Here is a 27,204-nt window from a genome sequence, read left to right as displayed (position 1 = left end):
TCGCTCTCGTGACGAAAAAAGAGAAAAACTCCCTAGAGCGTAAAGTAACTCCATTACATGCTGGGAAGCATCTCTATTATATTAATAACTTACATATTTGAAATATGTTAGAAGGTCTAAGCTCAGATGAGTAAGCATAGATGAATAGAGGCATAGCCAACTCTAATACAAGGCCCCGGCCTACAATATTGCAACGTCGCAGTGTAGGCCTAGAATCTAATACATGATTGGTGAAGAAGATTTTAAAAAATACCAGCTGATCTTTTTCACGATTCGATTCGATTCTAGGCCTACACTGCGACGTTGCAATATCGTAGGCCGGGGCCTTGTATTAGAGGTGGCTATGATAGAGGTATCTGTCATTGAGTCAACTGAATTCAATACCACAATCAGAAATTTGATCAACTCATGAAATATATGTTTGTATGATATTACATACTTAATATTAGTAGACGATAAAAATTTATACATATTTTAAAATATTTTATTCTATTCAAAATACCAGCCAACAAATATTTTTCATCTGCAATTCAAATTTGAAACACGTGATCTGGAGTCAGCAATTTTTGATAGCCGCCCAGCTGATAATTGTTACAACTTTTGCCGATAGATAGCGTAATCGGCAGTGCCAATCAGGCGACCGGTTTTTAGGTTTTAGATTTTAGGTTATGTTGTTAGAAAACATTGTCACGTAAGTTATTAAAATGATTTGATTTGCAGTTTCTATGAAAAAATGTAGATGGAGGAAAAATGTTGTGTACATCACGAGCGAAAAATACTTTTCTCCCTCAGGAAAATTGTTGCCCTCGGCTTTGCCTCGGGCTTCAAACTTTTTTCCACAGGGAGAAAAAGTCGTACTTTTCACTCTAGATATACAAATAGAAATAATTTTGAAAAAGGTAGTGAGTAAAAATTTTTAAAAAGGCTACATATATGATTTTTTTTTATTTCTTGATAGTGTGCAGTAAGGTTGTTGTTATATAGAGATGATATACTGTAGTACCTATATAATAAAAGTGACATTATTTTTGTATCTTCAATGCCCAACTTTCAGGGCTCTTATTAAATGTAATGGATAATTAAATCTACACCCTCCGTATATGAACTAATATAGGATCATTAAATCTAATAAGTGATCTAGAAGCCGGGTCTTATTGTCAACATACGGTACTATTTGAGCTATAATTTATCTGTTGTATATCCTATCAGATATCAAGATTTGTTGGGATAAACAAAAGAGCCCGTTAATTGTTTCTAGTTTAGAACTAGAGTTTTAGAGCTTTATCTGGGCAGGTTAGCTAAAGCTCTACTTTTAGAAGTGGCGTTAGTCTAAGGTAGGAAGAAATCTTGAGATGAACAAGAGCCCGTTAATATTGTTTACAGTAACTTTATCTGTGCAGGTTGGTTAGAGCTCATCTTTGAGAATTGGCGTTGGTCTATGGCATTAAGAACTGTTGTGATGAACAAAAGTGATACCTTAATAGTTGTTTTTGTTGCTTTATTTGGGCAGGTTAGATAAAGCTCTACTTTGAGAATTAGCATTGGTCTAGGGTATGAAGAACTGCTGGGTTCAACAAAAGAGCCTGTTTATTGTTTTTAGTTGCTTCATCTGAGCAGGTTAGCTAAAGTTCTACTTTGAGAATTATCATTGGTCTAGGGTGGGAAGAACTCAAGTGATTAACAAAAGATCCCGTTAATTGTTTTTAGTAATTGTTATCTGGGCAGGTTGGTTGGATCTCTACTTTTAAAAGTCACGTTGGTCCAGAACAGGAAGAACTCTTGTGATGATGAAAAGAGCACGTTAATATTGTTTCTAGTTGTTTTATTCCGGCAGGTTAACTAAAGCTCTACTTTGAGAATTGGCGTTGATCTAGGGTAGGAAGGATACTTGTGGTGAACGAAAGAGGCACTTTGTTTTTAATTGCTTTATGTGGGCAGGTTGGCTAGAGAACCTGATCGAGCGAGTGGCTGAGAACCGGAAACGCGTGGTGTGTCCGGTGATTGACATAATCAGCGATGACACTTTCGCCTACATCCGGAGCTTTGAGCTGCATTGGGGTGCATTCAACTGGGAGATGCACTTCCGCTGGTACACGCTCGACGCCAGAGAACTCGCTAAACGAAGGAAGGATATCACGCAACCTTTCAGGTGAGTTGTTTGTGCATCTTGGGACCTAAACGGAACTTGATAATTCTTTTTTGTACATCTAGGGAATGAAGTGAACATTAATAATGGTTATTTATGCATTAATTATATCTAGTGGTTGAAATACTGAGCAGGAATATTGCACGCACATTGTACCACACAATACCAACAAAAAAACTGTTTAAATAAATAAATACAATTCTATTGTCAGCCAGCCAAAAAAGCACAAGACAAAGTCACACAGATAGAACATGAAATAGACAGTCACTCATTAAGAGACACATTGTTACTATTTAGATTACATTTCCAAATATTACAAATAACAAAGACAATATTACAAAATGAAGCAGCTAGTTCATACGTGCTAACAAATAAGAATTAAGGAATGCTGATTCTGCTCTCGTAAAATTCACTTAATTTATAAAAAGGATTGTTTGCCAGCCAATCGTGCACCTTTAATTTGAACAGTTTTAGGGGTGTTTGTTGGAGGTGTAGCGGTAACTTATTATACACCTTTTGCCCAACTGCTTCAAAACTGTTTAAAGATTTGGACAATCTTTGGTATTGAATATAGATCTGTCTAATGTTTCTAATTAACAGAGTGAACAGTATTGCTTAATTGATAACGATGCAGATTCTCCTTAGTGTATAACAAAACAGAATATATGTATTGATTTATTACTGTCAGAATTTTATTATTACAAATTTATTATTATTAAAAAAATATTATTATTTACAAATTTTATTATTATAAAAAGGCCTACAGTGTTCTAAATAAGGTGATTCCATGATTATTCGCACGGCTTTTTTTGTAGCAGGAGAATATCGTTAATGTGCGCTGAATTTCCCCATAGAAGAATACCATAAGACATAAGACTGTGGAAGAAAGAAAAGTATACTGTCGTTAAATATATTTTTGGTACCGTATTAGCAAGGCTTCTCAGCAGATAGATCACTCTACACAGCTTAGTGCTTACATATTTGACATGAGGCTCCCAAGTGAGTTTTGGATCTAAATGAACACCTAGAAATTTTATACTATATGCGTTGAGAGTAGCTCCGTATTTCAAATTGAAATTGATTCTTTCTGTCTTATCTAAGCTCGCTAACTTCGCCAAGTTTGAAATGCTTATTCAAATTTCAAATTCATTTCATCAAATTGAAAACAATACAATGAATACAATGTATGAATCATAAAAATAATAGATAAGCAAGAAATACATAATAAGATTCCGATCAACACATCGACTCTTGAACTAAAAATAGCTAGTTTTCAATCTGACATTGCCAGCAAAACCTAGGTTTGTGCGCTGGCTTAGGTACATATAGGCCTAGTATTACAGTAATAGAGAGCTTATTCATTTGACTTATAACTATCAGCATTATAATTTATAGCATTAAAGCTGATTTAGCAAATATTTAAAAGAATTCAAACTCCGATATACATTTATAAGTAGCCTACCCTGTAATATAGTGCAATTTTTCAGGTACCACCTACGGTAATGTCATGGATTAACCTACAAAAACATTGTGTACCGTAATAGACAAAAAACATCTATCATTTTTGTTTCAATTTTTAATGAAACTATTCATACATTGATATTCCACTTTTTAAATGTTCGAGATACAGTACTTACTAATTTAAAATTACTTTATCAGTTTTCAAGTATTTTTGTGTTGGTATAATGATTTACCAGTCGTAAGATTAAACATTAAAATTTATGAATTCAGGGCTACTTTCTTGTATATTTTTATAAAATAGAATTATAGTACCCTTTGAAATTAATAAAATAATAGAATAAGAATATAAATTTAATATTTAGGTTAAAAAAAGGTTTTTATAACCTGACGATGGTACAATCACCGAAACTAGTAGTTATAATTTATATTCTTATTCTATTATTTTATTTTGAATTGAATTTATTTCTAGTAGTAACTTTAAAATAGTAACTTTATTTCATTATTTTATTAAATTCAAAGGGTACTATAAATCTGTTTTATGAAGATTCAAACTAAATTTATTGCTTGTCGTAGATTGCACAAAAATACAATAGTTGTCAGAATTATTGTAGTTGAAAAAATAAATATGTGTGTAGAAGAAACACTCAATTTCTGTTCTTTTTAGAAGGTATTTTATTCGTTTTATAGTACACCAGCGATGGCCGGAGGTTTATTTGCAATGGATAAGAACTTTTTCTTTGAATGTAACGTTCTTTGTGATGATGGTACCGAGCACTGTAACTGGAGCCAATCGTCATTCTATTTGATGAAAATATTATTATCCAATGATGATTTATCATTTACTTCAATATAATAATCGATATATTATTATTTTATTTAATAAAAGAAAGAGTACTTTTGAAAAATATAATTAATAAAATATAACAGTTGTTATTTAACTGATGTTAAAAAACACTATAACTAAGTCAGCATATTGTCATTTCAAAACAAAAACTAAACCCTCAACCTCCCCTTTTACATTTAAAACATCAATAAACATAACTATTTGAAAAACCTCTAATCCCTTCCAGCATATTGCAATTTCAAAGCAAAATCCCAACCTATCTTTCCACTTTTGAAAATATATCAAAAAGCATAGTTCTACCTGGACCCTAGCCCTTTCTAGCATATTGCAATTTTAAAGCAAAAACCTAACCTAACCTTATGGAACATTATTAAATATAATCCAAAAAAAACCTAACCACTAACCCTAACCCTTCACATTTAATAATTTAGATTTCAGTGCAAAATCCTAACCCCCTAACCTATCCTTTCACATTTGAAACATCAAAAAACATGACTCTAACTGCACCCTAACCCCTTCTAGCATATTGCAATTTCAAAGCAAAAACCTAACCTATCCTAATAACACATTATTAAATATAACCTGAATAAAACCTAACCTCTAACCCTTTCACATTTAATACTTTGGATTTGTTCGTCATCTTTAGAACAAAACATAAACATTTGGTTCATTTCATGAACATGTTCACAAAAATGTGGTTCATTTCATGAACATATTCACAAACATGTAGTTCAGAGCAAAATCCTAACCCCCTAACCTATCCTTTTACCTTTAAAACATCAAAAAACATAACTCTACCTGGACCTTAGCCCCTTCTAGCATATTGCAATTTTTAAGCAAAAACCTAACCTATCCTGAAAAAACATTATTAAATATAACCTAAATAAAACCTAACCCCTAACTCTTTCACATTTGCAAATCGTACACTACCATTATAACGTGGACCTCACTATAGATACTCAAAGAATACTTTTGAATAACTATGTTATAACTGTGACTGTTGGTGGCCGTTACTCTGTTTCTGAGACAAAGAGAAGCTCCTGAACCGCGTGATCTGGAGTCAGCCATTTTTGATAGCCGCTCAGCTGATAATTGTTATAACTTTTGCCGATAGATAGCGCAATCGGCAGTGCCAATCAGACGACCGGTTTTCAGGTTTTAGATTTAGGTTATGTTGTTAGGAATCATTGTCACCAATACGTAAGTTATTAGAATGATTTTATTTGCAGTTTCTATAAAAAAATGTCTATGGAGGAAAAATGTTGTGTACATCACGAGCGAAAAATACTTTTTCTCCCTCAGGAAAATTGTAACCCTCGGCTTCGCCTCGGGCTTCAAACTTTTTCCCACAGGGAGAAAAAGTCGTACTTTTCACTCCAGATATACAAATAATTAACTTCAAATGGTACTATAATTATGTTTTATGAAGATTCAAATTAAATTTAAAGCTTGTCGTAGATTGCACAAAAATACAATAGTTGTCAGAATTATTGTAGTTGAAAAAATAAATATGTGTGTAGAAAAAAACACTCAATTTCTGTTCTTTTTAGAAATTTTTTTATTCCTTTTACAGTACACCAGCGATGGCCGGAGGTTTATTTGCAATGGATAAGAACTTTTTCTTCGAATTGGGCTCCTATGATGATCGCATGGAAGTTTGGGGAGGTGAAAACTTGGAGATGTCATTCAGGGTAAGTCCGAATTAATTATAGATTTTTAAAAATTTCAATAAAGATAACTGGATAATTTTTGAAAATGTTCTATAATTATAATCGGATACTGAGAACTCATTAGCATAACCAGTGAAGTTTAAAACGGCGATTTTTGGAAAATCCTGATACTCCCGATGCAAACAATTTCTAGACCTTAGTCGAACCTCAGTACCAGATTTAACCATTTCATGTTAATTTATTCTCGAAATCTGAGATAAAGCAAATAATGAGGTTCAAGTTATAATGGCAGTGGAGAACAACGTTGTCGATCTTCGGTCTTGTCAATGCCTTCTATAAACGGTAGCTACTGATACACGTTTATTAATGTAATATTAACTGTTTATTCTCGTTTAAAATAATCAATTATATTTTTCAATAATTTAATAATGAATTTTCATAATTAAGATTAAATATTTTGTTAATTAATTATTAATTCTACATTGTTGAAAGACGATCTGGCAACAGAGCAAAGCGAGAGAGAGATAGCGCTATCCGCTTTGTTGAATGATGAACAAGGATAGCAATATCATTGCTAATCAAACACTGCCATTATAACGTGGACCTCACTATAGAAAAACTAGCTCGATTTTGGGCGTATTCCGAGCAATATCATTGCTAATCAAACACTGCCATTATAACGTGGACCTCACTATAGAAAAACTAGCTCGATTTTGGGCGTATTCCGAGCAATATCATTGCTAATCAAACAGTGCCATTATAACGTGGACCTCACTATAGAAAAACTAGCTCGATTTTGGGCGTATTCCGAGTATGCTGCACACGCGGACAATAGTAGCTTCAGGGTAACAACAGTAGTATTAGGGGAATACGGAATTGGAAATGACATCTAGGCTCCATTTGAGTTCCAAAAATCTTCAATTCCGTCTTCCCGTGACAGCTAGTGTAAGCTGCTACTGTCCCTGTGTGCAGGCTACTTCTGGAAATTTTCTCATATTCCTCAAAACCTCAACCTGTTTTGGTAGAGAGTTAGTGGGGAGGATATTTTTAATATTCTTTCCGAAGAATGGACATTGATATGTCCAAAGCTCCGCCAATTTATGTAGATGCATAACAATATAATATCTATAGTTATTATATTACAAATTACTTTTTCATATCATATACAGTTCAATAATTATTTTCTTAGTCTATATTATGTAAATTCATCTATAATTTTGCTGTATTGTAAGCCATTGTATATAAGTGTATAAGCCAGTATATTGTAATCTACATAAATAAAGTACTCAATCAATCAATCAAATTAATGGAATACCCCATAGATTTTGCCATATCTCAATAAGCAATGGCTAAATAATATTTTGGTGACACCGAGATGTTTTGAAATGGTCAAATATTATGTAAAATTCAACTTGGAGCTCAATGCAACCAGACTCAAGTTCATATCTTCACTTTTTTAAATAGAACGATGGCGGACCTTCCGAAAGATCTCGTCACATTAAGTGAATAAATTCATTTATTGAAGAAATTTGACTGCCAGTCGTTTTATTTAGTAACAAAAAAGTGATTCAATAGTATGTAAAATTCAACTTGGAGCTCAATGCAACCAGTCTCAAGTTCATATCTTCACTTTTTTAAATAGAACGATGGCGGACCTTCCGAAAGATCTCGTCACATTAAGTGAATAAATTCATTTATTGAAGAAATTTGACTGCCAGTCGTTCTATTTAGTAACAAAAAAGTGATTCAATAGTAAAGTTTTTGAGATATTTCAAAAAATGTGCACAATTCAGTTCAAATTCTATGGAATATTCAATAAGAAATTGGTGTTGAATGTTGCAGGTTTGGCAGTGCGGTGGCTCAGTGGAAATCGCTCCATGTTCCCATGTCGGTCACCTGTTTCGGAAGTCGTCGCCCTACAGCTTCCCGGGAGGAGTGTCTGAGACTCTGTTCGCAAATCTTGCCAGAGTCGCTCTTGTCTGGATGGACGAGTGGAAAGAGTTCTATTTCAAGTTCACGCCAGGTTTGTCACACGTTTTCACAAATATACCAAATCAAATTTATTGTCAAATCAGTAAACAGCATTCACAAACTAGTTGTCTTTAAAACAAAGTGGTGCAGAGGAAACGCATGTTTCTCTCTCCAATATTATTCGGCGTCGGGAGGGGGTATTGACCTTGAAAGAATGTTGGAGATGGCCCATACTATGCCGTTTCCGTCGCTATGGAGCGTTGGAACGTACAACATCGTGTGTTCGCTGTCGAACAGTTTTTTTTAGAAACAATGAATCAGTGCAACGCTTTTCCGTCAATATTTTAGAGTTGGACGTCGAGTTGCAGTGCCTGATCAAAGTACTGTACTCCGATGGGTTGCAGCGTTTAGAAGTACTGGTTCTGTTATGAAAAGGAAACCACCTGTTCAGTTCAGTTCGTACTACGGAAAATGTAGACAAAGTCGGAACGGCAGTTGTTACTAGTCCTAGACGATCGACTAGATGACATAGTCTCAGGACTAGACGACACTTGCTCGGTCTGTAATTTTTGTATTGTATAATATTACAATATCGGGGGGGACCGAGCTTTGCTCTGGATTGTAAAAGCATAGAAAATTTGTAACGAAAGATTGAATTTATAGTTTATATTTATTTATTCATTTTCTCAGTCGTACAATTATTTTTACAGTTATATGAGGAGGATCAACAGGCTTATGCCCAAAACTGTCCCTTTTCAAATTTATACTACAGTCCAAATCAAAATCTAGGTCAAGCTACAATCACTCATCAAAATAACAATTCATTCACACTTCAAAAAACACACATCATCAATTACAAATAGATAATTATACTATGAATTCCATTTAGAATTATTTACTATGTTTGCTACATTATTTGTTAATATACCATGTACTATTCCATACTAACAGCATATAGTTACTATTTTGGACTTTCTGAAGTAAACATTTTTTTCTAAAAAAAGAGAAATAAACAAAAATAAGTTTTTCTTGCTGCATTATTGTTCTTGTGAGATCAGCTGAGGAATAACCCACACATGCACTCGCTCACTCACTTCCATTACGGTACCGACAGACGAAAAAAATTTCAGCTGTTTTTCCAATGACGTATTTATCCTTTTAATGTCCTTCAGCGAGTTATCCCAGGGTTGAGACCTAGTGCAATCGAATTTTCATATCATAAACCTACTTTCTTCCAAATTTCGTGAGAATCGTTAGAGCCGTTTTTGAGATCCGGTCACATACAGATATATAAACATACTAGCCGGCAGGCTCGCTTCGCTCGCAATATCCGTCTAGCCAGGGGCTCCGCCCCCTGGACCCCGCATTTTCATTTGAGCTTTTTATCATATGTTAGGACAATCCAGTCGGGGGTCCAGACTAAACGTCTGGCTAAACGGATATGGCGAGCGAAGCGAGCCTGACGGCTAGTAATATTCCCAGGATTGAAGTAGCAGTGCCCAATCAATTTTTCCGCGATAAATGCATTTCAATCTTCAACTTGGTGCCAACCTAACAAAGTCAACTCAACTTAATGCCAACCTGACAAAATTATTAATTTAGTTGCCAGTTAACAACTGTTTCGAAGAGGTACTCTGTCTAGATTATAGTTCTATAGTAACATATGATATGGAAATTTCAATTATATTGGGAGAAGAAGAATATACATGCTAAAAGACGAACTTTAAACCCTTAGAGTTAAAATATTGCCAAAAGATTTCTTAGTGCGCCTCTAAAGGGCCAACTGAACATACCTACCAAATTTGAACGTTTTTGGTCCGGTAGTGAGTGAGTGATTGAGTCAGTCAGTCAGTGAGTGCCATTTCGCTTTTATATAATTATATCGATAAACATCTAAATAGAAATTGCTCGTTTAATAGTATAGGATTTATATAGGATCCAGGATCCTTATATAGGTATAGGATCTGTAATTTTAACATAAAATTTTACTTGTGATAGCAGTTGCTATGACGTTGACAAATTTGCTATGACAAAATTTGTTTTGTTCAAAGTGTTAAATTTGTGAGTAGAAGCTACTATTTGTGTTCACTAACACTTGATTATACTCAATTTAGGTATTCATTCATTCCATTTTTTTATCATTTATTAGTATCTTCAAAATGTTGAGATAATTGAAATGGTTTGAGATATCGATGTGCGGGTTCCACCATTATTTCTCTTTTGAAATTCTGTATCGAAATCATGTATCACATGACCACGTTCACATTTGAAAAAATAAGTTGGATTTAAAATGAAGCTGTCCAGACAGTACGTGAGGTTGGACTAAACTAGGCTTTTATGTATTGTATTCTGTTTACTTGTGAATAAAATTTGATTTGAATGATACTAATCAAATAAAAGTTGAGCATTAGAATTAAGTTGGAGATTGTTGATAATTTCAGAAGCTGAAAAAGTTCGAGACCGTCAAGCAATCAGAGATCGCCTCCAGTTGAGAAGTCAGCTGCAGTGCCACAGCTTCCAATGGTACTTGGATAATGTTTGGCCTCAGCACTTCTTCCCTACAGACAAACGATTCTTCGGAAGGGTAAGCCAATGCAATGCAATCAAACAGTTACTGATTATAATGATTAATAATAATATTTATTGATTCTTCTTCACTTTCACAACAATTGTAAGAACAAGTTACTCTACAACAAAAAAATACAAGTGACTCTATTCATAACTAATGATCTGTTTAATCGAATCGTCCAAGTTCAAATTCATTAGCCATAAAAATCCAAAACAACAAATTCCCTAACAGGTAATATACCTTTGGGCTGTATTGTTTCTGAAGGATAATATAATAATTATTTTGTAAATTTTTCAACTTATGGGAGAATAAGATGTTTCAAAAACATATTAATTTACTAAATTCAGAGTATCTATCAAAGTTTATCATTCCTGACAGCTTGACTGATTTTGAAATTTTATCATTTTTTACAAAATTCATTTCGTTTAATTGGCAGAAGAATGTAAATCTCACTTATTTTCTTGATTTTTGAGCTATGAATACAGGTTGACCTAACAAGTGATGTGGCATAATATGACACTTTTTGCTACAATACAGGATGAGTTATTTCCTAAAACAAAAAATTCCCTCCTCTCTGATGAGAAAAATAATAACTTATTTTGGAATGCTGATATTTCTTCAGCTAGAGTGAATTTCGCCAATTCGATTACATATTTTTGTTTCTCTTGTCAAGTATTATCATTCCCGACAGTTTCGGTGTTGAAATTCTATCATTTTTTGCAGAAATTCATGATGTCAAAAGTATCATAAATTATGCCACATCACTTGTTAGGTCAACCTCGATTCATGCGTATTGGCAGAAAATCTCTCTGATTTGCTTGTCAAATCATATCTTGTAGTCCAATGTATTAAAATATATTGTAGAATTTTTCAATGATGAACACAATTACCCGGTTGCACAATGGTATGTTAAGTTTTAACGATGATTAAATGAAGGGCAAATGCCACGAGAACCAATAAGAGAATCGGAAGACGTTTTTAAGTTAAATCACAGTTAAAATCAAACAGCCTTTAGTGCAATCGGGCCAATGTGTTGTCTCTTCTACTGAATTAGAGATCAAACTGAAGACATACCTTGAAAAGGCCATTAAAATCATCGCTTTGGGAAAAAAACTAATAATAAAACATTTCCAGTATAAAATAGGCCTACAACATTTATTGTGTTTTTATTCATCCAATGTACTGATTAGGGTGGCCACTAACGGCAGGACAAGTGACAAACAACCTATTTACAATTACTGTATAAATTAATTCAAACTATATCAGGTAACCCGTGTTCCGCAAGGGTCTAATTAAACACTTGACAAACCGAAAACTCGACCTACTGAAATCATGAACAATGGCCTATATCCATCCTCGGTAAATCAAGTATCTTTATGCCAAATTTCAAGTTAATCAGTCCAGTAGTTTAGACGTGATGATGCGTCATTTGTGAATTTCCTATCCCATACATGTATAAGCCAATTCTTTCCTTTATTGTACGAGTATTATAGATATCCAATAAAAGTCAAGTTTTAGAATTAAGGACTTCTGCAGCTGCAAATATTGGCCAAATAACTAAATAGTAGAAGGAAATCATCATACATAATATTCATAATATATATATATATAATTATATATATTCCAGCGGTTGGTTAACTGCAATCTATCTATGTAATAAGAGAGAGTAGGGTTGTGCTTGTTCTTATGAAAACATGTTAACTTGTGGATTGCATTCCGGAAAAACGGAAATAATAATTTATTTGCCAAAAACAAAATTACATTATAAAACTTACTATAATTTAAATTATACAATACAATTCGAATAATTTAAGTTTTTTACAATAGAACAAAATAAATATTACTTGTTGGCACAGCCGGCAAGGAAAACCTGAGCGCCTGCTGCGAGTTCAAAAGCTGAAAATTAACTATTACATTCGTGGAGACAAATAAAGAATAAAAAATATAATACGAATTTCGGTTTTAAATGATTTAGATCTCTAAAACGGAAATGATTTAGATCTCCAAATTTTGCACATGCATTCTAAAAATATCAATCTCGTGCACCTCGAAGCCCAAATTCCAATTTTCCTTCTAGATTTTTCAGAATTAATGTTCAAATTTCATTCATGGAACATGATGTACATACCTATATGTTTATATAGAACCAAAGACCTTAAAGATGCATAGACTGACATGCAGCGCTAGTGTCGTACTTGGAATTGAAATCGGCCATTGAGGGGGCAACCTATGAGATTATAAAGCTGCGTACACATATTCGCGCTTCCAACCCGCACCGAGCACGCTCCTCCCTCGTACCGCCCTCGTACCACCATCGAACCACAGACGCTCCGCCCACGCACCCATCATGAACGTTACGAAAGATGTTAGATCTTCTCGCGTTCCCCGGTCGAACCACTGTTGCTCGCCGGTCGATCATCAATCGCTCTGCTGGAGTGACGTTCGGTTGCGGAGCAGAGCGAAAGTCTGTACACACTTTACATACCAATGCCTTTGTAATCTATAGTATTACAAATATATAGATATAATATCTCGTGCTAAAATACCCCAATGGCGGCCTTCAATTTCAAGTAAGAGCTATCATTGGGAAGGCATAGGCATTGTGGGTCTATATCTCTTTAAGGTCTTTGTATAGAACTATAATCTAAAGAGAAACAGATGGTTACCTCTTCGAAACAGATGGTTAAAATTGGCAACTAATTAATTAGTAATTAATTACCAGTCAAATTTTGTCAGGTTGGCATTAAGTTCATGAAGGTTTCTAAACAAGATTTGAGTTCTGACACTATTTTAGGTTAGCACCAAGTTGAAGAACTTAACTATAATAAAGGAAAGAGTAGGCTCATACACACGTACGGGATAGGAAAATTATGTTTGACGCATCATCACGTCTGAACTACTGGACTGATCAACTTGAAATTTTGCATATAGATTCTTAATTAACAGAGGATGGTTGTAGGCCTATTTCAAACTCTACAAGATTCCACTCGGTCAAGTTTTCAGTTTGTCAAGTTTCAAAATAGACCCTTGCGGAGCACGGGTTACCTGCTAGTAATTTAATAAAGTAAAGAATTGGCTTATACACGTACGGGATAGAAAATTCACGAATGACGTATCATCACGTCTGAACTAGTGGACTGATTAACTTGAAATTTTTCATATATAGATTCTTAATTTACCAAGGATTGTTATAGGCCTATTTCAAACTCTACAAAATTCCACTCGGTCAAGTTTTCAGTTTGTCAAGTGTTTAATTAAACCCTTGCAAAGCACGGGTTACCTGCTAGTTTCTAATAAAATCTTCCATCTATTCACAACTGTTTGGTTGTTGATTGTGTGCAGATCAAGCACCGAATACGCGGCGAATGCCTGGAGAAGCCGAACCGCAAGGGCAGTCTCAACCAACCGATGGGTCCGGCGCGGCTGGGCCACTGTGTGGAGCCGGCCGCACTGCGCCAGATGTTCGTCATGGATCGGACGGCGATCACTGACACTGATACTGGAACTGGAACTGATACCGGCGCACCACTGATGACTGACGAGTCGGTGTGCTTGGATGCGCCGCCCAAAGAGGGCGCCTCCACAGCTGTGCTCAAGGTCAAGGTCATTGCGTGCACTGGGCATGCGCGACAGGCGTGGACCTACAACCAACAGGTGAGTAGATATTCACAATAAAGGGCCCCATACACTAGGGAACTTGGATCGAGGAACCAAGTTCGTGTAGGATTTGCCCACACACTGTAGTGGGGAGAGCGAACAACCGTTCGTTACTTCAGTGTATTTCGGGGTCTAGAGATGAGAGTTTCAAAGTTTGCAGCTGCTGTGGGAAGAAAATATATTGAATATATATAGATAGAATATATCGCCCTGGCGGACGAACCGAACAAAGTTTTTTATCCAGATTGAAGACCAAGTTTGTCACGAATTTGGTTCGCGGTTCGCCAATTTTCCCCATACACCGATCCGAGTTCCCTAGTGTATGGGGCCCTTAAGGCTTGTGCACCACGCTTTCGATGTTCAAAGAAGTATTTTGATTAGGATATTATAAAGTTAGTTACTCATAGTGATGCCCACGTTATAATGGCAGTATTTGCATAACATTGCAATCCAGTTGTTATCCTTGTCTATCATTCGAGAAATCAGATAGCGCTATCCTTTTCTAGCTCCGCAATGTTGCCAGATCGTTTTTTATCAATCAAGAAATATAACTAATTAACAATATATTCAATCCTAATTAGAGAAGTTTATTATTTAATCATAAAAATATTTTTCTTTAGAAATAAAATATAATTGATCATTTAATGTTAATAGAATGAACAGTAAATATTAACATCAGATATTCTGGTATCATCCATCTTCTATAAGAGGCAGTGGCAAGGAAGATAATCGGCAACGATTCTGTTCACCGATCTTTCCCAACTGTCATTATAACGTGTACCCTACTATAGCGACTGAGTGCCGGTACACAATAGTATATTTCGCACCTAGAGCAGAAAAACATTTTTGCCCGTGGTGCGAACGATATTTTTCGCCACACTACAGTATTGCTGACAAAATAAATAAAAAAAAAAATAAATTCGTATGGCTTTTGTTGGTGGGGAGTTCCTTGCGGGAATGTTCCACCGCCTGAATATATAATTTAAGCCGTCAATGGGCCTTACGACTGTCATACTTCAGCCGGGACCGACAGTTTAACGTGCCCATCCGATAACACGGGAGTGATCTGTTTAAAAAACTTTTGGCTCTCAGTGGGGTTTGAACCCGGGATCTCTATGCTGCTACGCAAGCACTCTATCCACTAGACCACGGATCACTCCACAAAATAAATAAAGAATACAAAATAAAGAATACTCGTTAAGCTATCGTACCTATCTCTTGATTTTAGTGGTAGAAGATTTGCAGTCAGGATTTCAGATTCTTTCAAAATTTCACTTGGAATACCACAGTCATCTTCAAGCATTTTTGAAAATTCGGAATGCACTAATCAACAATAAATAATTGAATAAAACTGGTTGCGAAGCGAATTAGTTTGATTCGAAACTGGAACTGAAATCATGGCGACTTCAGCTGATGATGAAAGTGGACACTCGCCCGATCTAGCGGATGACTTATTAACTACTTCCATGAGCGGCTGGAAAGAGACAACTTTCTGGCCTAGACCGGAAAAGAAACCCTTTTCTGACGTCGTCTGCAAACAAGGTCTTTCAGATCTACGTAGGGACTGGAAAACAGCTGCTTTCTGTGCAGTGTGGCGAAAAGCTTTTTCTTCTCGAAAAACCCTTCTCTGAAATTAATCACGATTAAAAATTAACCTGCTTTCGTGCAACCGGGCCTGAGAATGTATCAAACGTCTTCTACGTGATAACCAAATCCATTTAACTTGATCGTTGATTAATCCATTCACTTTTAAGTTAGATAGGATTGACGATGGAATGAATCAGTTAATAGAACTCAGCTTGCATACCCTTTCGCACTGAAAATAGGACTATATCAAACGCATCCTGCTTGATGTTAGATTTAATTCATCCTTACAGTTTTGTATTAATTTATCCATTCAATTTTAAAAGTAGATGGAATGAATCAGAAAGTTCCACAACTTTCAGGAATGAAAAATACCAAACGCTCCATTCTTGCAGGTTGATTTCTGGATTCCCACACAACAGTGCCAGTGAAAAAATAATTCCCATACGTTGTTATGGGACTATTCATACTTGCTCGGCCGGGCTGAATGGAATTAGAACTTTAGGAATTATATTTTCCTACAGTTACGTTGAAAAGTGGCCATTGCTGCACTGATTACAGAACGCAAAGAATCACTTTTCCGCTCTAGTGCGGGAAAAATTTTTCTGCACTCCAGATTTGCAACATGGCAACGCAAAATACTTAGTAGGTTATATGGAGCAACAGTGCAGCAAAATCAAAATGAAGTTGGTAACAGTGACTGCTGTGGCTGCTATAGTGAGCAGAGGTGCAACGAAGCACAACGCGCTAATTATTACATTATATATTATAACCAAGGACAACGAGGACTTTAGGATTTTAGGATTAAGGTTTTTATCAATAATAAAATTACACAGAAAAACATTTGATGCATTCCAGGCAATTTTACCCATAATTACCCACTTTTCATATTCAATGGTAACTGTAGGAAAAACTTAATGTGAAATACGTGCGCAAAGTTCCTCTGCTGCACTCAACAAACCATTCCGCCCTCGCCTACGGCTCGGGCGTAAACGTTTCTTTCGGTGCAGCAAACTGTCACTTTGCGCACTAGTTGCACAAATAACTATTTCACTGTTCATTGTTGTATGAGAATCCAGCTTTAATGTACTTATCCAGTCATCAAAAATATTAATCAATACCTACATGTCATGTTTACATACATGATGTAGCGTAAATTTAAGGCTCAAGTTACATTCGGCCACCAGCTTCAGCAACCAGTGGGTCACCAAGTTTTCGAACGAGTCTTGGGGTATTAGTTCTTATTGCCTTCATTACAATAAGTCCCTGGGTTATTGCATGAGGAAATTCGAATTTAGGGGGTCAGAATACAAGGGGTCAAGTGACATTTTTCATTTTTTTGAGTTAGCTACAGTAATCGATAGCTGAAAGTGATACAAATCTAGTATACAAGTGGTATAAGCGCAAAGTTAGTAGACAGAACACTGATTATTGTATAAAATTTACTTTATTGTTTGATACCTCAAAATTGTTATTGTATTATAATTAAGTTGACTCAACTAGAGAGCGAGACACCCTCAACACAGGTTAGCCTAAAGAGGGATGCACTGTGGTTTTTTCTGTTACATGCTTAATATTATTATCTATGTTCAATAATTCTTAAGGTATGTATTTGTATTACCAATTGTAAGTTCAACCATTATGTTTAATGTATGTATTTGTATTACGAATTATTGTAAAAATGCAGTGAAATAAACGAATTATTATTATTATATTATTATATTAGAAGGTTGGTCACTCATCTATAGTATTTTCGTTGAAATGCAATTGGAGTGGGGGAACTGCAGCCGTGACGTAGACTGTAGTACAGAGTAGGCAGAATATCGCATTCTTGAAAATCATATGGTGTCGTATAGTCAAATTATATAACACAAACATTTTCTGACATGCTAGCTTTCTGTTTCTGCTTTACAATAATTATTAAAACATTTGAATAATACAAGCATTTTGCCATATAAAAGCAAAAACCCCACCTCCTAACCTTCCCTTTCAAACCCTTAAGGTTTCTTCATCTTCTAGGTCGTGTTTATATTTTGTAGTTTGGGTTTGGCTGTACATCAGCTTGTGAATTCCGGGGATGAGATATTTTGATTCTCGTAGAACATGTGCTCGATACCAGCATGTGTTCAGTGCATTTACAATGAATGAAATTCATCGGATTTATCGGGATCGGTTTATTGCGATGCATTGGTTTATCAAGATTTTTTAAGGGTTAATCTGAAATTATAATAGTATAACATTGTCTACTAACGCTTTTCCAGCTTATTAACTTTTTCGTGTCACGTTTTTACATTCATGAAAAACTTTCAACTTCATTTTATTCATAAAAGTTGAATGAACTTGAAATATTTAACAACATCATTAGAATCGGTGATTCATTCGCTATAAGTATGGAGAATTTTAAAGTTCTAGGTCAATCTTGAGGAGATTAAACGAAAATATATTTGAAGATACAGTGAATAAACTGTATGCTCAGTGTGGTTACTCTAGAACATTTTTACTACACGTGACGTCACGCTGGCGTTCCCCCCACCACTTTGAATCATACACCTGTGAGTGATCAACCTTTTGTCTACTAACGTTGGTATAAGCGTAAGTCTAATCAGTGCTGACATCTGGTGTAAAATTTTCCTGTTTATTTGATTAAACAAGGGGTTCAAGTGACTTGGATCCCTTGTTTACAGGACACCGGTTGCTCGTATCCATCAAATTAAATTTACCCTTGATTAAGCCATGTCACCAAGCAAAAAATACCTCAAGAACCAATTAGCGAATCAGATAATATTGCAATGAGGTCATTAATCATTGTTCAATTGCTGGTAAATTTGATAGATTTATGTGTAGCTAGACAATAGAGTTTTGTTTGGTAAACAAGGGGTACAAGTGATACTTCTTATCACTATTTAGCTGATAATTGAGAAAGGGAAGCATAATTTGAGACATGAAACTGTACGTTTGATTTGGTAAAAGTATACTGAATAGTTATATGAATAAGTGAATATCATTTCTATATTCATTTCATGAATGAAGAATTAATTAATGTAAGTAAACTTTAGACTCAATTTTCTCGAAACTAACAATATGTCACTTGGACCCCTTGTATTATAACCCCTTAAATTAATAATATTAGTAGTCGGCTTGTTATTAGAATGGGGAATTACTAAAATATTAGCTTGTATTTTCTCATGAAACAGGGCCTAGATTGCTTATTGCAATTACCAGATTTTGGCGACCTGACTGGTGTTTCATTCGAGGCGCCAGCGCGCAACCAATCCTGGTGTCTCACTGGTGTCCTAGCGTGCTTTATACCCTCGGTCATCAATGACTGATCTCTGGCGACCCAATTGTGGCTGAATTTAATCTGTAATCTATCTATCTGAATGTATAATCTAGTCTAAGCATGATATAAATCATCGTACTCATCTATTTCATTATCTATGACGAACTGCAAGAAATAATCGGTTTTTGAACTAAAGTGTTGAGAATGGATTCTAAAAATCCGAAAGCGCTCCACAGTGATTACTAGTTTTAATAACTAATTGACCGAGCGAAGTGAGGTCTAAGATTCAAGTCGACGGTTTGGCATTTCTCTTAATGTTTTTATGTTGCGCATTTACGGCGAAACGCGGTAATAGATTTTCATGAAATTTGACAGGTATGTTCCAATTTTAAATTGCGCGTCGATGTATATACAAGGTTTTTGGAAATTTTGCATTTCAAGGATAATATTAAAGGAAAAAGGAGCCTCCTTCATACGCCAATATTAGAGTAAAAATCAGACTATAGAATTATTCATCATAAATCAGCTGACAAGTGATTACACAGATGTGTGGAGAAGCCAGTCTATTGCTGTATTTCCATAAGGTCTATAGTTTCAATCAGGTACTTGTGGATGAGAATACTGCGTGAGGTCTACTGTTCACAGAACTACTAGTATTCAAAGATAGACTGTAGTGTCGTTAAAAATAGTTCAAAAACGGATATAAATTGTGTTCATTTAAACTGATAAATTGTATTTAATTGTGTTCAATATGGCATACGGGCTTGGGGGGGGAGCTTTGAATGCGCATTTCACAAAACTTTTCATTATTCAAAAACATCTTTTAAAAACTATTCTAGGCAAACCCAGACTTTTTCCAACAAAAGATTTATTCAGGGAGTTCAAGGTTTTAACAGTTCGACAACTTTTCATAAAAAATTTGGTACTATATATTATTATTATTGTCATTTGTTACGTGAAGCCACAAATCTGAGCAGAGCTCAAGTGGCATGTAACATGTCATGAACATTCCTTCTATGCAAAGTGTATCCATCTGTATCAACTCAAAGTATGAAGGCACCACAACATTCCTCCATTGTATAGGGACACGCTTCCACAAGTACATTAGTAATTGAAGACAAGAAAAGCCTATGACTACCACATAACCGTATTCTTTCAGGTAGACAATTGAAGAGCTTCAGTCCCGAATAATATGGTCCTTTTTCCAAAAGTGTCAGTCTGTGAGCGGGGTACTGATATACAGCTGAACTCTTTGCTCTTGTGCTATAGCCATGGCAAACTACATTTCCCTCAAATCTCTCTGAATTTCTGAAGACAAAATTTACAGTCTTCATTACAGTCTATATTATAAAAAATAAAAATTTATTTGAACCTCGAGAATCTCTTTTGGGCTTGCGCCCCGCGCGAGACATTTTCCAATTTGTCAGAATGGACTTGAATGTGTGTAGGAGACAGTTTTCTTATATTTCCAATAAATTAATAAACCACATTCCCTTAAATATTCTTGAAAAAACAAACATAAACCAAAGGCTTAGATCAGACATAGATAAATGGATAATAGCAAATAAAATCGAGGAAAAATTGTTTTAAATAAACTAATTTTCGTCTACTCCATGGTTGCAGTTGACTTACCTACCTCTTACCGTTCCCTCCTTCTTCTTCGTCTTCTTCTTTCTTCTTGGCCTTTTCCGTCTTTTCTCCTTCCGTTCCTTTATTTTCAGTATCCTCTTTATTATTAAGTACTAGTTTTTATTCTGTATTTTTTCAAGAAATTTGTTTTGGATCATTTTTGTTAAATATTTTTGAAAAACATTTATATTGCAACTCACACCTGCGCACAGGGTTTCCTTGCAGGTGTAGATTCTTATATATATATTTTTTTGTCTTGAAAGTGTTTTATATTTTTTGAGAATCAATAAATTTGAATTTGAATTTTTTCAGAGCGGAGCCCTCCGTCACGTGAGTTCGGGTCTCTGCCTGGATCTGCCTCAGGAAGGCGACGAAGGTCTAGCCCTAGCTGCCTGCAACACCTATCCCAGTCAACAGTGGACTCTAGAGTCTGTGCCTTGGAAGTAAATCACCAAATAGTGATCCGAATTTCGCTACTGCACATCTATATGCACCAACTACATTTAACGTGAAACCACGTTTATTTGCATCTATCACAATGTGTTTTCATACGGACCTTAGGCGGGATGCACACCGGAGAAACGCGTTTCGTGAAAAAAGTTTCAGGAAACGTGAAACGAAAGTTGCTCGCAATCGACTGATAAGCAGGGAACGTTTCTTTTGTATGCATGCGCGAGTGAAACGGATTGCATGAAACTAGTTTCATGAAAGAGGGCTTCACGAAATGCGTTTCTCCGGTGTGCATCCCGCCTTAGTTGATCTTAATTTGATCTCTTTTGATTAATGTCTGAGTTTCGGCTGGAGCCCTCTACTATAATGAGGTCCACGTTATAATGGCAGTATTCGATTAACAATGTTGATGCTATTCTGGTCTATCATTCGACAAAGCAGATAGAGCTATCTCTCTTTCGCTTCGCAACGTTGCCAGACCGTTTTTCAACAATGTAGATATACAATTGATCAACAAAATATTTAAACTAAATCATGAATTGTTGCTAGAAAGAGAGGCGAATAAGATTGGCATGATAGTGAATGAAAGAAAAACGAGGTACATGAAAATATCAAGTAGTCAAGCAAGAAGTGTTCCACAAAACCTCCGAATTGGAAATAAAAACTTTCAAGGTGTAAGGAACTTCAGCTACTTGGGGGTTGAACTAAATAACGAGAACAAGATGGGTTACAGCATAAAGCAAAGAGTATTGGCTGGAAATAGAGCATACTTCAGTAACATGAAACTTTTGAAGAACAGGCTCATATGTAGAAACACGAAACTTAAAATATATGAGAGCCTAATTCGACCTGTTGTAACGTACGGCTGTGAATCTTGGACGTTAACAAAAGAAGACAAAAACCATTTAGGCGTTTTTGAAAGGAAAATCCTAAGAAAGATTTATGGTCCAGTTAAAGAAGGAGAGGAGTGGAGGAGAAGAACTAATTCAGAGCTCGAGGCATTGATAAAAGGCCGAAATATTGTAAAATTTATTAAGGCACAGCGGCTTAGATGGTTTGGACATATCTGTAGAATGAACGAAAACAGAATGCCTAAAATAATATTCAAGGAGAGGCTACATTCAAGAAGAAAGATAGGAAGGCCGAGAATAAGATGGAAGATGAAGTGAGAGACGTCTCCAAAAAATGGGATATAGAGGATGGAGACAATTAACAGAGGACCGAGAAGCGTGGAGAGCTGTAGTGGAGGCGGCCAAAGCTCATATTGGGCTGTAGTGCTAAAAAAAATCATGAAAAATCATCATTGATGTAATTCTGATTAATTTATTCAATATTATAATCATTAATCATAGATTGACTCATTTATATAATCTTTGAAAACTATATTCCTGTTTCGAATAGAATATAATTGATTATTTTCAACAAGAATGGACAGTTAATATTATATCAAATTACCGGTATTAGCTATCCTCTATAGAAGCCAGTGGCAAGGCAGAGAATCGGCAACGCTATCTTCCTATCTTTCTCTACTGCCATTGTAGCGTGGACCACACTTCAGAACAATTGAGGCTCTGTTTTCATTGCCAAACTGAGATCAAATTTTAATGTCCGAGTATCGAAGCTCAAGTGTTATCTTGGTGGAAATTCATTTCTCACATAATTGTGGGTACCTTACTTATTGCTTTAGAGCGCTCTTAAAGAGCAATCAGGGCTCTTAATTTCATTACTAGATTAGGATCAAATGTCGGAATATCAAAACTAAATGTCGTCTTGGTAAATTATCCTCCTGTTCCTTTATTTTATAGGGCTACATATTATTGAAATTGAGTGAGAATCATCAAGTTCCATTTTTATATTTTATCAATTCACAACATGTTTTGTTTCACTCAGAGCCATTTTCAAGTGCAAATATTAATTAGGTACTAAAATATTTAAAAGGTACTTGATGATCTTTATTTAATTTCGACAATATTTCTTCTTGGTTATCTATTTTTCAACAAAACGGAAATATTTTATGAAATACTTCATGATAAAAAAAAGTAAATTCGTATGGCTTTTGTTGGTGGGGAGTCCCTTGCGGGAAGGTCCCACCGCCTAAATATATCATTTAAGCCGTCAATGGGCCTTACGACTGTCATACTTCAGCCGGGACCGACAGTTTAACGTGCCCATCCGATAACACCGGAGTGATCTGGTTAAAAAACTTTTGGTATTGAGAGGGTTTGAACCCGGGATCTCTATGCTGCTACGCAGGCACTCTATCCACTACACCACGGATCATGATAAAATACTTAAATACATGATACATGTATATACGTAAATACTAAATACATGATACTTTATGATGTAGCATGTAAGTTATAGAGAGCTCCCTATTTAAAATCTTCCTATTCTCTTAGATCCGATTAAGAATTGATATAATCGTAATGCATCGATGAACATAAAAGTATTAATTTTATTATAACTTGTAAGCTTTTACATAATATACTAATTATAATAAGTTTTTATTAATTTACATTTCTGTAAAATTTACAATCTGTTACACAATATAAACCAATCTGATTTTTTTAGCCATGCTTTAATTGAACAAAGTTCAGGGTATTAGAATATAGTATTTCATGAGTTTCTATCAATTTTTGTAAAAACATTTATATTTTTTAGGATTTTTAAGTTTCTATGATTTTGTATTAAAAATTAGCTTATAGTATTTTTTATTTCAAGAGTTTCTATCAATATTTGTATATACATTTATATTTTTGGAAGTTTCTATCAATGTTTGTAACAGTTAGTTTATAGTATTTTAAATACTGCATTTAGTATTACATTATAGTTTATAGTATTTCTTATAAGTTTCTATTAGTGTCTGTACGATTTTTTGTCTGTATCAATTTAGTTTGATTAGTGTAGAATAACAATTAGTTTCTATTAGATTTTATGATTTAGTATATGTATCTATTTCTCAGTCACAAAATTTATCTGGGTTAAGTTGAAATACTATTAATTTGTTTTGTATATGATTTTCTTATCGATTTAGTTAGACTACTAAATTTATCTAGGTTAAATTGAAATACTATCAATTTGTTTTGTATATTGTTTTTCTTATCGATTTAGTTACTAATTGAGCTCAGCTCTTTTTAGTTTAATAATTCTTTGTGCAATCTGGAATAATGTAATATTCCATTCGTTTTGTTTATCTCACTATTTTTTTAGTCGGATAAGTTTTGTACTTTAGATAATTTTGTATTTCATAAGCTGGAACATAAATTGCTTGTTTGTGTCCTGGAATTGTGTGATTGAAATATTAAAAAGATTCGTATGAATACGGTAACGTTTTATAGTGATGTAATAAATTAGAACTGCAAACATTAATTACAACAATATATTTTTATAATACACTTTATACATTTAGAAATCATAGATTTAATCTTTTGTACAATAAAACCAGTTTTACAATTCTATAGTAATATTCGTTATTATTGTTGTGCATCTATTCTCTTTTAGTTACAAAGTTATAAATAGTTACAATCTTTTGGCGCTTAGTGATATAGCTTAAGTATTCTATAGTCTATCTCCACTGAACCATCTAGTAGCTTGTGCTGATTTCATTTAGGTGGTATGTAGAGTGGATCTTCACATACCGAAGTGAAAACTTATCCACTTAGTTATTGGAAGCTACCACTTACTAAGCTACCAATTGGTTATTTATCAATTAGTTCAAGCTACCAATTGTTTTCTCTCTGTTTCACTCACTCCTAACCTAAGGAATTATTTTTTGGGGAAATTCTAGTGGTGGAAGTGTTCAGATTACAGAAGTGGACCTTGAGGATGATGATTGGGGAATCAATTCGATCAAGATGTCGGCCCTACTTCAGAGATCTTCCACTCCCAATATATTTTTTCCTATAGTTACCTTGAAAAGTGGCCATTGCTGCACTGATTACAGAACGCAAAGAATCACTTTTCCGCTCTAGTGCGGGAAAAATTTTTCCTGCACTCCAGATTTGCAACATGGCAACGCAAAATACTTAGTAGGTTGTATGGAGCAACAGTGCAGCAAAATCAAAATGAAGTTGGTAAGAGTGACTGGGCTGCTAAAGTGAGCAGAGGTGCAACGAAGCACAACGCGCTAATTATTAATTATATATTATAACCAAGGACAACGAGGACTTTAGGATTAAGGTTTTCATCAATAATAAAATTACACAGAAAAACATTGATGGATTTCAAGCAATTTCACCCATAATTACCCACTTCTCATATTCAATGGTAACTGTAGGAAAAATTAATGTGAATACGTGCGCAAAGTTCCTCTGCTGCACTCAACAAACCATTCCGCCCTCGCCTACGGCTCGGGCGTAAACGTTTCTTTCGGGCAGCAAACTGTTACTTTGCGCACTAGTTGCACAAATAACTATTGAAATAATCTGCTTCATAAAAAACATATACAAGAATTCAATACAGGTGAAGCATTTCATAGATACTCGACCAGGTACAGAAGTAACTTGAGAGAGGAAGCGCACCGCAGTACCATGTATGAAAGAGGTGTACGGAGCTCAGGTATTCAAATGTACAACCCGTTGCCATCCCACTTTATCAGGAAGGAAATTTAGAATTCAACTGAGAAAGGAGCTGCTGTCAATTTGTGCATATTCAGTGGAGGAGTTCAATGAGCATTACAAACCTCAAGTAGGGGGTTTAAGAGGATAGCACACATTTTCTTGTGGTATAAATTTTACAAATCCATATACCCCTTTTGTAGGAGGTGGATAAAATGAAATAGATCAAAAATAAAAAGTATTTGTTACAGATCAGCTATGAGTGTAATAATTTAATAATATTCCTGGCATAAGATCTATTAGGATTGATATTAGTTCGTCAATCATCGATCTTCACAGAAACAAGTGGAATTATGTGATAGTGTTACATTGATATCAGGAAACCAGAAGGATTTTTGACCGAGCGAAGTGAAGGTCTAAGATTCAAGTAGACGGTTTGGCATTTCTCTTAATGTTTATATGTTGCGCATTTACGGCGAAACGCGGTAATAGATTTTCATGAAATTTTACAGGTATGTTCCTTTTTTAATTGAGCGTCGACGTATATACAAGGTTTTTGGGTATTTTGCATTTTAAGGATAATACAAAAGGAAAAGGAGTCTCCTTTGAACGCCAATATTACCGTAAAAATCAGACTAGAATAATCCATCATAAATCAGCTGTCAAGTGGACTATAATACTACCCGTTTAAAAACATCGAACATCTTGAAAATGTATCTTTCCATCAACGTTAGTAGACAGTTGACTATAATACTACCCGTTCGATAACATCGAACATCTTGAAAATGTATCTTTCCATCAACGTTGTAGACATCAGATACTTGTGGATGAGAAAACTGCGTGAGGTCTACTGTTCACAGAACTACTAGTTTTAAATCAGCTACATTTAAGTTATGCTTTTTCAATCATGGAAGTATTACATTGGGAGTAAAATTTCAAATTAAATGTCTGGTTGCTTTTATAGTCACAAAATTCACAAAAGTAGGGGTTTTTCCTGTATGACTACTAAGATATTTCGTTAAATTACCCGACTCTTTGCACTTGTAGTCACACAATCTACAACTGAAAGGCCTGTCGCCAGCATAAAGGTGCATACAGATATACGCGCCGCGAACATGAGCAATTCACTCTTAATCAGCTGACTATATCTGTATTTTTACAGAAACGGTAAGATACAGATATAAATGCTTGGCATCAGCTGATTAAAAGTGAATTGCTCATGTTCGCGGCGCGTATATCTGTACGCACCTTAAGAGGTAGAATGTCTTTTCAAATCACTTATTCAAAAGCATCTGTAGTGACAAACTTCACAGCTGTATCGATTTTGTCCTGAATATAGTTTGAGGTGATTTTTCAAAGCACCTGGTCCACTGCATTTATAGTCACA

The 27,204-nt window shown here is 35.0% G+C and overlaps 1 protein-coding gene across 2 annotated transcripts in view; it reads left to right on the top strand.

Moving 5' to 3' along the window:
* LOC111059895 (polypeptide N-acetylgalactosaminyltransferase 13) overlaps positions 1 to 24,725 on the top strand; it is a 52,060-nt gene extending 27,335 nt beyond the window's left edge. For both annotated transcript variants that reach the window (XM_039428865.1, XM_039428860.1), the window contains exons 7-12: positions 1,939 to 2,149; positions 6,025 to 6,142; positions 7,964 to 8,144; positions 10,534 to 10,676; positions 14,004 to 14,315; positions 21,124 to 24,725. In XM_039428865.1, the coding sequence (XP_039284799.1) occupies positions 1,939 to 2,149; positions 6,025 to 6,142; positions 7,964 to 8,144; positions 10,534 to 10,676; positions 14,004 to 14,315; positions 21,124 to 21,258 (1,100 nt within the window). In that variant the 3' untranslated portion in view covers positions 21,259 to 24,725. The remainder of the gene's footprint in view (positions 1 to 1,938; positions 2,150 to 6,024; positions 6,143 to 7,963; positions 8,145 to 10,533; positions 10,677 to 14,003; positions 14,316 to 21,123) is intronic.
* Positions 24,726 to 27,204: the final 2,479 nt, after the last annotated feature.

This window comes from Nilaparvata lugens, chromosome 1 (assembly GCF_014356525.2).
Source record: "Nilaparvata lugens isolate BPH chromosome 1, ASM1435652v1, whole genome shotgun sequence".
Lineage (NCBI taxonomy): Eukaryota > Metazoa > Arthropoda > Insecta > Hemiptera > Delphacidae > Nilaparvata > Nilaparvata lugens.
Note: the sequence above shows the minus strand (reverse complement) of the source record. Positions and strands in the feature narration are given on the sequence as shown.